The sequence below is a fragment of the Pyrgilauda ruficollis genome, unplaced genomic scaffold (assembly GCF_017590135.1).
Source record: "Pyrgilauda ruficollis isolate IOZ18807 unplaced genomic scaffold, ASM1759013v1 scaffold91, whole genome shotgun sequence".
Taxonomy (NCBI): domain Eukaryota; kingdom Metazoa; phylum Chordata; class Aves; order Passeriformes; family Passeridae; genus Pyrgilauda; species Pyrgilauda ruficollis.
The window spans coordinates 1,056,037-1,068,841 of record NW_024531155.1 but is presented as its reverse complement, the minus strand read 5'-3'; the positions used below and the strand labels follow the sequence as shown (position 1 = coordinate 1,068,841).

The 12,805-nt window shown below is 39.9% G+C and overlaps 1 protein-coding gene across 5 annotated transcripts in view; it reads right to left on the bottom strand.

Annotated features, from left to right (window-relative positions):
• Positions 1–312: 312 nt before the first annotated feature.
• The window catches only part of SLC10A7 (solute carrier family 10 member 7), a 140,800-nt gene continuing 128,307 nt past the window's right edge, over positions 313–12,805 (bottom strand). For 2 of the 5 annotated variants that reach the window (XM_041489256.1, XM_041489258.1), the window contains 2 exons: positions 7,945–8,090; positions 313–521 (listed from right to left, as the gene is read on the bottom strand). In XM_041489256.1, coding sequence (XP_041345190.1) covers positions 399–521; positions 7,945–8,090 — 269 coding nt within the window. In that variant the 3' untranslated portion in view covers positions 313–398. Of the gene's footprint in view, positions 522–4,482; positions 4,694–7,944; positions 8,091–10,052; positions 10,119–12,805 lie in introns of those variants that run through there. The other 3 variants (XM_041489257.1, XM_041489259.1, XM_041489260.1) reach the window with 2 other exon arrangements.

Sequence of the window (12,805 nt, the reverse complement as noted above, 5' to 3'; positions counted from 1 at the left end):
GACTGCAGTTTGCTTAGGGGAGCAGCCGAGAGGCCTCATTGGCATTCATTGTTTCCAACACATCTCTCTTGTCCTTTTAATCACTAATAAATTTAATTTCACTTCTCACTGAAGATCTCACTCTCCACCTTTCTGGCAAGAGGAACAATCCAGAGGCTGCTTTCACGACCTCTGCTGCAGATTTAGATGCCAGCACAAAGCATACTTGCCTGGAGCAATGCCTCCAACCTGCATTTCCCAGCATTGCTTTCTCTAGTCCTTCACAGCTTGTCCATGCAACTCCAGAAGATTCCTTACCATCCCGCAGGGTGCTCTCTCTTGAATGAGAATTTTACAGGAACAGAACACATCAGCTTGGAGGAATTTAAGTCAAAATGCCTCTGCATAGAAGCCGCAGTCTAATGATCACGAGCAATAGTGTGGTTGAAGCAAGAAAATGGCAAAGAGGAGACCACATCCCTCATCCTTCTCCTGACATTGTTCTGGCAGGATGCTGTAAGTTTTGGTCTGGGAGACTGGAGCTACCCCATGGAAATAGGGACAAAAGATATTTGGTTTGTAAGACGCTGGAAAGGGCAAGCCATCAAATCTGAAGTAAAATACTCTTCCTTTAGTCTCATCATGTGCTACATTATCCCCGAGCTTTATTAGAACGATGGCAGGGCTCTTCAAACAGCTTCCCTGGGGAGACTGCTCTGCAGCTTAACAACCTTGCACTGGAGATGTGCAAGTGTAACCAAGGGCAGAATTTAGTCTCTTGTCTATTTAACGTGTTTGCTAGGGACTGCATGTGTTCCTGGCACTTTATAATAATAGTAATATAAATGCATTTGGATTATAACCAAATGGAGAAACTATGATTTAGCCCTGTACTGTGTTGTAATTCCCAAATGCATCAACATCTATTTAAGTGTAAAACAGTCTACAGTTTACAAATACAAAGCTGTGATTGTCTGCTTTAAGGGTTCTGTATGAGATTATGATTCAATACAAAACACAATTCAGTGTCTGAAATTTCATTTTTAATGGCAGAATAACATCAAAAAAAGTAGCTCTTTCTCCATATGCAATCTTGCAAAAAAAAAAATGTATCCCAGGGACTTGGTCCTTTCTAGTCATTTCTACATATATAACTGCTCATCTCTTATGCACGTATGCACTCGCACATAAATCAGTGTGCTTGCAGACAGACCATATTTCATCTTGCCTTCTAACCTCCTGCTGTCAAGATATTTCCACAAAAAATGTAACAAATAAAACTAACAGCTCCTTTTTCCTTGACTGCCAGTGTAATGTAGGACTACTTCTGTACAACCAAGCTCCTTCTGCTCTGTGAACAAGCACAACTGCACAGCTTCCTCTGAGACTGCCTTTCTACCACATAACCTGCTCACACTGACTAAAGGATCAACGAGAAAAAACACCACCACATCTTTGATTTTAACTACAGTAAAAATTGTTTATCTTGATAAGTTACTGGAGTTATCAAAAGCTTTTCAATTTAATGCACAAAAAGGGAAATAAAATATTTCAGTAATTCAATACAAAGTGCTAACGTTGCCTGTGACCTCTGAAGTGCTGTTTTATTGTTTGGGTGGGTTTTTTTCCTCTGCTGTCACTGGATGGGATTATAGAGATGCAGAAATAGAAAGCGTTGATGATCAAGAAAATCTTCATGTTGTAACATGGGCAAAGTTCTCATTTGCCATCAGTTTTGCCTGAATATGTTTAATAACAGTTATAATTAAAGCCAGGAAGTTGAAAAGATTCAGAGTTGTTCTAACCTTTTACTGAAAAACTATATAGGTTCAATGAATAAATTTTCAATTGATGACAATTAGCAGCATTCTGAGGACTTTCTTTCCCCAAGTTCATAAAGTATTTCCAGACAGTTAATGGGCTTTTGTTTTAAAAAACAAGCAAAAAGTTTAACAGCTCACCCACAAAAGAATAAAACAGATAACAGAGGTAAAAATGTGACCTAAAGGATAAATAATTTTATCGTGTTTTCCTTTTAACAAAATTGAATTCAAAACCATTCTGTTTATTAAAGACATATAGCAGGTCATAAAACAAACATCTTAATAGTCTTAACAGAATTGATGTGCACAATTCAGTTTCATTTAGTTTGAATTTAAAACATGTATTTCAGTTTAGCTTGATATTCCCTTTAGACCAACACCTCCAACACTCATACACAATATTTAAGCTGCCCCAAAGCAATCAACAAGGACTTTGTAAAGAGACTAACAAAACTACATTGTAAAACACTTTGAAATAGTCTTAAATGTTGAAAAAAAACCCCAAAAAACAAAGGATGTGTTCAGTGGAATCTAAGCAAGTTGTTGGAAGTACTGAAAGGCAGAGATTCAGTACACAGAGGTAGCTCAGTAAGGGTACTTGCAGTGTTCTGATTATTTAGCGTTGACACAACCGCAGTCAGCTACTGTCTCCTTGACCTCCTGCTATGTATTTTGAAAAGGGAACACTGCCTCTGGACCTGCTGTCTCACCATTCAAAACCAACACAAAGAGTCACTGATTTCAGTGGGATTGGGATTAAGTCTTTATATTCTCTGGAAATTCAGGTTTATGGAAGTAGAACATAAAGAAACTGTCCTGAGTCCAGACGCTGTCCCCTGCTACAAGTGGGTTTTTTAAACCCAGAGGAATTTTTTTCCCATATGGAATCAGTTACCACTTAGAATGTTTAAGGAAGTGGAACCTTGAATTTGGCCCAGGAACTCTCTATTTCCTAGCAGGCCTGTTGGTGGATCTGCCTGTTCTATCTAGGGATGCACTGATCAAACAGTTAACTCACTGTCCACTGCCCAGTGGGAAGAGAGCAGAGCCCTGGAGACATGGGCAGTGGACAGTGTCCCTCAGCCCTCTTGCCTACTCAGCAGGGAGAGCTTGATCCCCTCCTCCAGGGAAGGAAAGAATTCAGCATGTGCCACCTCCCATAACTTTGTCACGTGGTCCTTTTATTGGTGTGCCAGTTCTGAACAGGGTGATGCTGTCAGCTCCCTGCAGTTTCTCATATAGATGGCAACAGGAAGTGGCCATCAGATAAAGCACCGAGGATTGGTACCAGATTATTTTTTTCCTGTTGTTCACAGGACTGGAAGTAAAGACTAAGTAAACCAAGCACATTTTTTGTTTTTCAGTAAGGCAAAAGGATATGAATTTCACATGCTTATTGTCACATAGAAGATCTTCAGCTTGTGTAAAGGCTTTCAGCCTTATCAGAGCTCTAATAAACTCCATTTGCTACAGACTTGCTCCGAGGTGTTTGCACTCAGCCACACCTTTAGGCTGCAATGTTAACCATGACACACATGGAAGCTCTGCATTTATATTGATCTCCCATTGACCTATTCCTTTCCTTACTTAATATTTTAATGCACAATTGCCAGCACAGTTTTTGCAGATGGGCACACCCCCCAGTCTGGACTAGAGCATGTTTCTGAAATCTTCATCTCCCAGACAAGGTGTAGTGCTGGCTGCATGTGTAAATATATGCCTGCATTCCTGTCTCTTCAATGCCTAGAAATAGTATTTTGTATTCTTTTTTCACCTAAGTTTATTAAAAAGAGTAATATTATTTTTTAAAAGGTTGTGATTGATTGTCAAATGAGCTAAGATAGCGTTTCTGTTACTATAAGGATCCTTTTGATTAGCAAAAAAAATAATAAATCGTCAACTTTCTTATCCTCATAAGCTACTATTCATTACCAATGCAGTAAGAGAGAAAACATAGCTTGGCTTACTACAATAAAGGCTCTGTTTCAGCATCCTAAATTCTCTGTGCAGGTCTCTGTGCATTGCACAGGGGGAAGGAGAAGAAAAAAAGAAAACCAAAAATTCGTGTTCTTCAGGGGTAAATGATAAAAAGATCTCATAGCTGCAAACACAAATACTTCACTCATAACCCAAGCACCAGACCATTTCTTTGAAGAAGCTTATGAGGCATTTAAGATATACAATGGCACAATATCATACAATGGAATTGAAAGAATTTTCTTGAGATACCATTAACTTTGAAGGAATGTCTAGACAACAGTGTCAACAAATGCAAATAATTCATGCTTTTCAGCTTCTATCCATTGGATGGCCCCATGCTGAGTATACACAAACTCAGAAGAAAAAGGCATGTCACAGTCATATGACTAGGGAGTGTAACAGAGTCACACAGAAATTCAAGTCAATCTCAGAAAAAAACCTTCAGAAAGCTCTTCCCCAAGAGAAGAGCTGGTAAGCCAGCAGTGGGATAGGCTCCTGGTCATTTTGGCTAGTTTAAAACAGAGACTTGCTGCTGGTGCACCCTGGCTTCAAAGCAGGGGCAATGGAAGAACCAGCTGTCAGTCATGACCATTCACTCAGTTAGAAAAATAAACTAATGGACTCCAAAATACTGTACAACCTCTTGCAGCAACCAACAAAGTGGCTTCTGAAAACAATGCTTTTGCCAAAAATGCATCTGTAAGGCACTTAATAGGTATCTTTTAATATATATATATATAGATAGATATATATAAAAAAATAAAATATGCACTAAAGCAACATTCACAAAACCCAGCTGTGTCAATTGTCCGTGTGTACAGTATAGTACATATATACATTCACTGTGACACAGGCCATCTCCACAATTATACTTTCACGGGTGCTTTGGGCTGCCTGGTTAATTTCAGTGCCTGTGAACAGGAAACAAAACAGTCACTTTTTTATACCTTTAAAAGACAAGCAACAGCACAAGGTAAGAGTCTCATTTATAAATGGCAACAAAACACTGCGTGTACCTCTGAGCAGCTGAGAGAGGAGTCAGCATGCAGCTGACAGGCTGTGGGCTCTGAGATGATGTTTGTGTCTCTTATAGCCCATCACAACCTCCCCTCACACAGGGAGCCTTAACAGAGGAACCACAAGGACTACGGCTGCTGTGCCAGTGAAGGAAGCAGAGATGGGTCTCAGATGCCTTTTACAAAGCGACCATTTGGACCCCACTAAAACCACTCGTGGCACAGACAGAAGAGCTTCAGACCCGCTCAAGGAAAGACAGTGAAGAAAATGTGTGCCAACATCTTTGTGTCCCTGGCTTCCTTCCACATGGCTCAAAGCCTGCTCAGAGGATAATCACTGCTGCAGTGGTGGATGTCATGCACCTTTGATGTTTATATCCTCCTTTCTGAGAAAAGATAAGAATAAGCCAAAGTCCATCAGTCCAGAGATCATCTTTGCCAGGGGACACCCTCCATTGTTGCTGGGGAAGAAAGAAACCCCTTTCTTTTTTGACGGCAGGGTCCAGCTCTGTGTTCCTCACAGGGCTGGCCAATTATGGCAGCTGAGCTATTTATTCAGTGTGCAACACTGAAGTTCAGCCCAGTGCTCATGCTTCCAGTTTGGCAGGAAGCAGCCTCTCTAAGTAAGGAGACAAACATGATAGGCTCAGAAGGTGTTAGGTTTTCAGCTACTCCTATGCAGCAGTGGGGGCACTGGGAAGGATGCTGGCTCTTGGTATGCTCAGCAGCAAAAAAAGCTCTGTGCCTTCTTAGGTGGGACAAATTGGCTCAAGTGAGAGGAATTTAGACAAATTAGCAAATTCCTGAAATTTGGAACCTCCATTTTTCTGAAGGAAGTCTTTTGGGACAAGAGCCCTGACAGACTGGCATTTGTCTGATTTCTTGTTTCCAGCAGGTTGGCTGAACAAGCAATTTTCAGTCTGAGAGATGCCTGATGGGGCTTCTTATTGTAGATATTAACCTTTAATATTGTACACTTAAATCTTGTAAGCACTGCTTGAAAATCACTCCAGCACAAATGTAAACCCTTAAAAAAACCCAAACCTTTAAAAATAAATGGGATATATTCCCCTCAGAAACACCAGCATTTAACTATTGTTAAATCCAGGCCTTTGAGATTAGTCTTTTGGATATTATTCAGCAAGAGACTTTGGAGAGGGAGACATCATTCCACACTTTGTTTGGGAAAACAATTTTTTAACTTTGTAGTTTGGCAGATTCTGCTGCCATATTTACAAAGTAGAAATACCTTAGTGTAGATGAACCTCTAAATATTTAAATTCAATTTCATACAACCCGATCACATGTACTATCATAATTAAGTAAGAATGTCACTGCAGCTGAGTACTGTGACTGGATAACTGCCTCCCTCTGCAAGAGAGATGCCAAAATGAAGCCAAGGTGTTTGTAGAAAATAAACATCAAGGGTGATGATGACATGTTTATTTTCAAAGCAGGAGACCATTATCCAGTCACAACATTCACTTCTATTATACTTATTGCAACTGTACCAGACCCAACCTCATTGATTTTTTTCAAAGAGTAATTAAAACAACATTTGTGAATAATACAGAAGACCAACTGAAGAAGCTGCAGCAACAGAACAACAATCCCCCAAAGTGGTTCTACAGTGGCATTACAGTCTGCTTAGCACTGGAGGTTTATTTGATGCTTAATGAATAAGAAACTAGTGCTGGTGAACTGTAAATCTCTCCAGTACTGGTTGACTGTTCTGATGCTCTGTTTAAAGGCTGTTTTGATTTGCAGCAGCTGACAGCAGCCCCTAAAGGCCATTACTGCCCTGAGAATCAGGGAGGTCTGGATGAGCTGCAGTCCCACTCCTGAGATGCTGAAGAGAAGTCAGCATTGCAGGGATTGTTCTGTCACCAGCACCATAAACTTTAGGCTGTCTTTCTACAGAAATAGCATGGAATTTTCTTTATACCACCTGTAAAGTGCCCTGATAATTTCTGATTTAAAAAAAACCCCATGTTTTCAGACTGATGGATAATTGCCACTGGATTCTCAGATTTTAACTTTCAGATACTCAGACCGGTATATATTACCCAGGTCTGATTTCTGAACACAGTTTCTGAAAACTGTGAGTTTTCCAGCTTTTTACAGTTCAGATAACACATGAAAATCACTGATTTGGGATTTTAGCATTCATGACAGCAAGGTTACTTTAGTGGTGTGAAGCTGTAAAATAACAGCCACTGGGTTTTGCTGAAAATTGGAAATACGAGTGTTAGCAATAAAATTTCTTCTGTGCTAAGCGGAGAATGCAGGGTGCTGATGGAGCTGGGCTTCTCATAGTAGATCTCAACCATCACCAAAAACGGCTGCCAAAGGCTGCTTCAGTTGCTGCAGCTTCTTGATCTTTATTATCTCAGAACATTAAAAGACAACATTAAATTCAATTTCATGGACTAGCTTTTTGCAGGGTGGTTATTCTGAGAACCTGACTAAAACCACTGCAATCATTTCACATAGATCACAGAATGGCTGTCAGATGTCAATACCTTCAATTTGTACTGAAATAAGCATAATTTGAATCAGTGATGTTGATTCCAAACCCTTTAGGTTATCTATAATCCTACAAGTTATCCCATGCCTTAATTTTGGCACAAAATGGGATGACGCAGACTGCTGTGGACTTCTTGCTATTGTAAAAGGTGACACAAATGGGGGGGGAAGTGGGAAATAAGTTTTCATCCTGCTTCAATCCAGTTCAGAAAGTGTCCTTGTTTTACCTCATTTCCCCAGCTCCCATGCCAGCCAACATATCTTTGTCACTTCTCCACAAAGGAGATCCAAAGCTGTGATTATTAGTCAGCTAATGGATGGAGACATTCTTATGGGGCATATTTTGAATTCATAATTTGAATGAATTTGTAACTTGAATTAACTGTAGAGGTCTAACTTCATGCTTTGAACTTTTTCAGAGTCTCTTCAATCCCCTTTTCAGGGGGTTAAAGTTCTCCACTTTTATTTTGATACTGCTGTGATTACCACTGTTATAGAGGAAGCAAGGAAATAAAAAAATCCCAACCATAGAAGGAACCCCAGGAGTTTAGGACATGTGTTTTGGTATTTTTCCCCTCACAGTACACTTGTCATTATAAATCAAATCCAGCAATCCTTACCTTTTGCCTAGAAACCATCCAGGATTTTATCGTTGGTACCAACAGACTGCCAAGAAGGATCTGAGCAGGATGATAGATGAGCAAAGGGACGGAAATTAAGGACAGATATTCATAACCTGCAAATACTATCTTCAGCATGGGAATCCCTGCAGGCAGAAAAACAAGAGACAGACTCTCACCTCAGACTCTGAGCTCCAGATAAAAGCAAAGCATTTTATGTTGCACTGACATTTCACCCCGAAAATTTCACAAAAAAAAAAAAAAAAAAAAAAAAGAAATCCCAAAATGAGCTGAAATGTTCTATATATTAAAAATCCAACCCAAATGAGCAAGAACATGAATACAAAAAATACATGGCAGAGAAAGTTCTGTGGCAGAATGGTTGAAGTAGGGAATGCCATAAGATCTCTTCTAACTATGCTAATATTGCAGTAAATAAAAACTGCTGCTGAAGACTTGATACATTCTGCTATAGCATGACTGTTCAGTTGCTGACCACAGTTCTGTACTGCTTCTTTACTACTTCCTCCCACTGGGCTGCTCTGTGTTCACATGATTGTCCTCCATCCAACCTGCCCAACTCCTGCTTGCAATGTTTGCAACCTTTCTTTGGTCTGTTCTCTACTGGAGGAGGGTCATATTTTGCTTGTACATTCCCTCCAGCTGGTGAGCATCCAAATGAGAGCCTTCCCTGCTTTGGCTGACCCACGAGACAGAAAAGGTTTAGTCAGCTGGGTGAGCAATATGAAGTGATTCTGCCCACAAAGAGTTAGGCAGCAGCTGGAGTACAGAAGTTGCTAGATGCTGGAAGAAGTGAGTGCTAAGACCTAGAGATGGGCCATTTTTTCCAAGAGCTGGAATTTGCACTCAACAGTGCTAATTCTATCAGACATCTCCATGCACAATCTTCCTGCTTGATGATGTGATATGTAAAAATAAGTTTTATTCACTTCTGCACTAATGAAACCAATTATGCCTACTTTGAACATATTACTGTTCAAAATTATCTGTTTAAATCTTGGAACTTTGCTACCATGCTCCACAAAGTGCAGGTGTGGACAAAACCTGCAACCAGTTCCGTCTTGCCTGACCAGATATTTGCACAGCTGCCAACAAGAGCAGCTGTGATTCCTCAGGCGCCTCCTGAGAATGCACCTTATTTTCTCTCTCATCTTAAATGTCACTCTAGGAGTCCTCTGCCAGCACCAAGCTTGACGTGAAGCAGACTACACACAGTTTTCACAGAGCTCATCTGCGTGTCTCATAGAATCACAGGGTGGTTTGGGCTGGAAGGGATCTCAAAGACCATCTTGTTCCAGCCCCCTGCCACAAGGACACCTTCCACCAGACCAGGTTGCTCCAGTCCCCATCCAGCCGGGCTCTGCCTTTTCTCCTTTCTCAGCAATGACAAAACACTGAGCTTTGTGCCACATACCCTCCATTTCCCCTGGAGGAGATGCTTCGGATCAGCCAAAGCTGTCATATTTATGGAAACTTTTCTTTATATCTTAGATGAACTCCCATTCTATGTCCTTTAATAACATTGACCCCTCCCTTTGTGAGCAAACAGCTTATTTGTTAAATATTACCACTTCATCAGTGCCCCACTATTGCTGACATGTGTCTGGGCTTGCTGAAATCTTCATGATGTTTCACAGCACCATTTCTTGTAATTATTATTATTATTAGCTTCATCACATTACACCACTAAAAATCTCATGCCTATGCCAGTAGCCTTTACCTATGTGTATGTTTGCAAGGATGGATTAAATCAAATAAATAAAGGCTTGCATGCTTTATTTCAGTATTATAATTGCCTTCAAAACATCATGGACCTATCACACAGTTGCTTATTACTAACACTAATTTCTGGGGCTTGGGAATAAATAGTACGTAGACAGAAATTAAATAGGCATTTGCATTATATTAAGGCAGGTACTTTACCTCAAATGCCCATCATACTGTTTTTGTAAACAGATAAAGGTTTTATTGCCTGTTTCCACATCTCAAATTGACCCTCGTGGGTCCTTTTCTATTTTCTAATCACAGAAAGATACACTGGAGTCCCAAGCTGTGAACATGCTGTATTTCTGTTTGTAAGACAGTACCTGGTGTTTTGGTAGTGCAATTTCATCCACAGATCCAAAAACATTTTAGAAAGCTGAAGAGGGCTCCTACAGAGAATCAGAAACACTACAATGACTAGCCTAAGATCACACAGAAACTAATGGCAGAGACGTGAACAGAATGCATCCAAAGTGACTGAGACATGCTTTAGATAACTGTACATTTTCTGAAAGAAATAAAAGAAATTCCAGCTTAAAAGGTAAATTCTCTAGAGGAAAACTCTTTCAGTAAACTAGGAAAAGAAAATTAAAGTTGTCAAATATAAATACAAAGTACTATAATTAGCATGACAATATAATTACATCACTGGGTAGAAAGAGCTTCTTAATTCACAGCTTGTTTAAATACATGTCACAACAACAGGTTCCTGGAAGCTACTAATGTGCAATTAAAGTTCCTATTATTTACCAGGAAATGCTAACTGGTGAAAAGAAGAAATAATAATCATTTTTGCAGGTAAGGACTAGTCTAATGGAAAGAAAAGAAACCCAACCTTGTTGCCTTTTCATGCACTTTCTGATCTTTACAATTCCAACTTTGCCAGTATGCATCTCTCTCAGAAAATATTTTGTGACAGGGATCCCCATAGTGTAGTCACAAATGCTTGTGTCAGGAACATTACCACAAAGCTAAACTAAACGGCATGAGAGTTATTTATTTTTTAAAATGCCATCTAAACTTTTTAGTAGCAATATGTAGTAGCTGCAAGCATCAGTATGACTGTTAATGTTTTCCAAACATATAAAACCCATGCAAATATCTAATTAGGGAAAACATTTTCTAATAGTTACTTCTACCTCTTTTAAAATGAAACACAAAACCAACTACATTTTTCTTATATATATATGTATATAAATATACATATATAAACACTTGGGAGAAAAACAACACTGAAGGCTCATGCCACAAACACCCTTCATGCTGCTGTGGTTTATGGAGTTACAAGCTTCCAGCGATCTGGTTCAACTCTCTGCCAAAGACCCTCACTCGCTAAATATCATGAGAGCTGAACAACAAAGTTGTCTTCTGTGCTTTCGTGCTCAGTTGGTCATCTTTGCTCAAAGTGGGGGTTTAACAAGCTTCCCGTTTTCCTCCAAAGATAGGAGTGGGATGAGACAGCAGCACCCCACCTGACTAGAACTACAGAGAGCAGCAGCAGCAGCAGAAGGGAGAAAAACCAAAGATTGTTCTGCAGGTATCCCTTTCAAACAAGACCATTGGTATTCCCAGCTTTTTAAACCAAATTTCCCTCTTCCCTTTTGTTTGGGTATGTTTCTCCTACCAGTGCTCCCCCATGTTCCCATGTTCCTCCTTGCTCTTTGGCCCTGGTGTCTTTTTTCTATTTGTGTTTTCCCCCTTTCTCCTTTTCCTTCCTCCACTCCCATGCTTTCCCATGCTGAAACTTGGAAGTGTTTGCTTCCCAAGACCTTTGATTCTACTCATGCAGCCATGTAGGTTTTGGGTACTTTCATTAAAATCACTCAGCTCCACTAAGGGCAGGGGCACCAACATCACAGTCCCACTGCAGTTGAGAGAAGAACACAGGTCTGTGACAGGGAGCACATTGCAGTTTTCTCCCTTTTTTGTGTCCTCACTCAGCTCTTTTTTTTCCCACATTAAGCACTTTGCAAACCTGAGGAAAGCAAAGGAAACACTGTTTATCCTTGACCTTCCACAGCAGCAAGGAAGAGTGAGAGCATGGCTCTTGCAGCATGGGAAAGCCCTCTTTGCTCTCCATTGCTCCAGGGTGTTCCAGTTTGGCTCCAAGGCTGGAGCTTCAAGTTTGGTCCAGGGCTGTAGGTTATCAGCCCTGGCCAAAGGGCACTGCTTCTCTAATAACTTGCTCAACTGAAAGCTACTTAATCCTTCCTCCACTTTGTACCCAGTACAGCCTCCCACATCCTCTCCTTTCCCCTTTGCTATTTGCACATTTCCTAAAAGGCCCATGAAAATATTATGCTGCACTTCACTACATTTAGTTAACTGTAAAATAATAATAATAAAAAACCCTAAAAGATTTGAAGGTATTTTAAAGATAATTTAAATATAGGACTCTTTTCATCTAGCTATCACTGCAGTAATATAAATGAAGCAAATTAATTTTAATGCTCCAAGGTTCTGATTCTGTGTCACTGTCACTGACAGGATCCAACTAGACTTTATGAGATGGCATTTGACTTTATGGAAGTGAGCACTATGCACGCATTTACAATTTTACAGGGACTTTAAGCTGTCATGCTGAAAAATGTTTATAAAACATTAATCAAAAAATGCCTCTTTAATACAATGCATTGTCTGAAAGATGTTAGAAGGCACATATTGTAAATGGATTCTTTTTCTGACTAAAGTAATTTCTACCAAAAGCCTTTCCCCACTGCTATACAAGTACACAGTGTGGAGAGATAAAGAGCACTTTCTCAGCACATTACTACCTGATCCAAACACTTGGGAAATCACTAATGTACAGCATGCCATATTTCCATGTCACACATGACACATTTGTCTAAAATTACCCAACAGAGTTTGACATTGCAGCATATTCCTTAGCAGAGCTTTCAACTGACATCTGCCAAGTAAGAACTTCAAGTGGGAGCTTTCTTCTTCTAACAAGCAAGTAAGAGTTTTCTTTTATCCTATACCCATGATGGAAATGATAAAACAATACGTACTGGAAATCAGGGCTTTTTTTCTATTTTAATATGTTTATTTTACGCTCGCTCGATGTGTAAGCTCC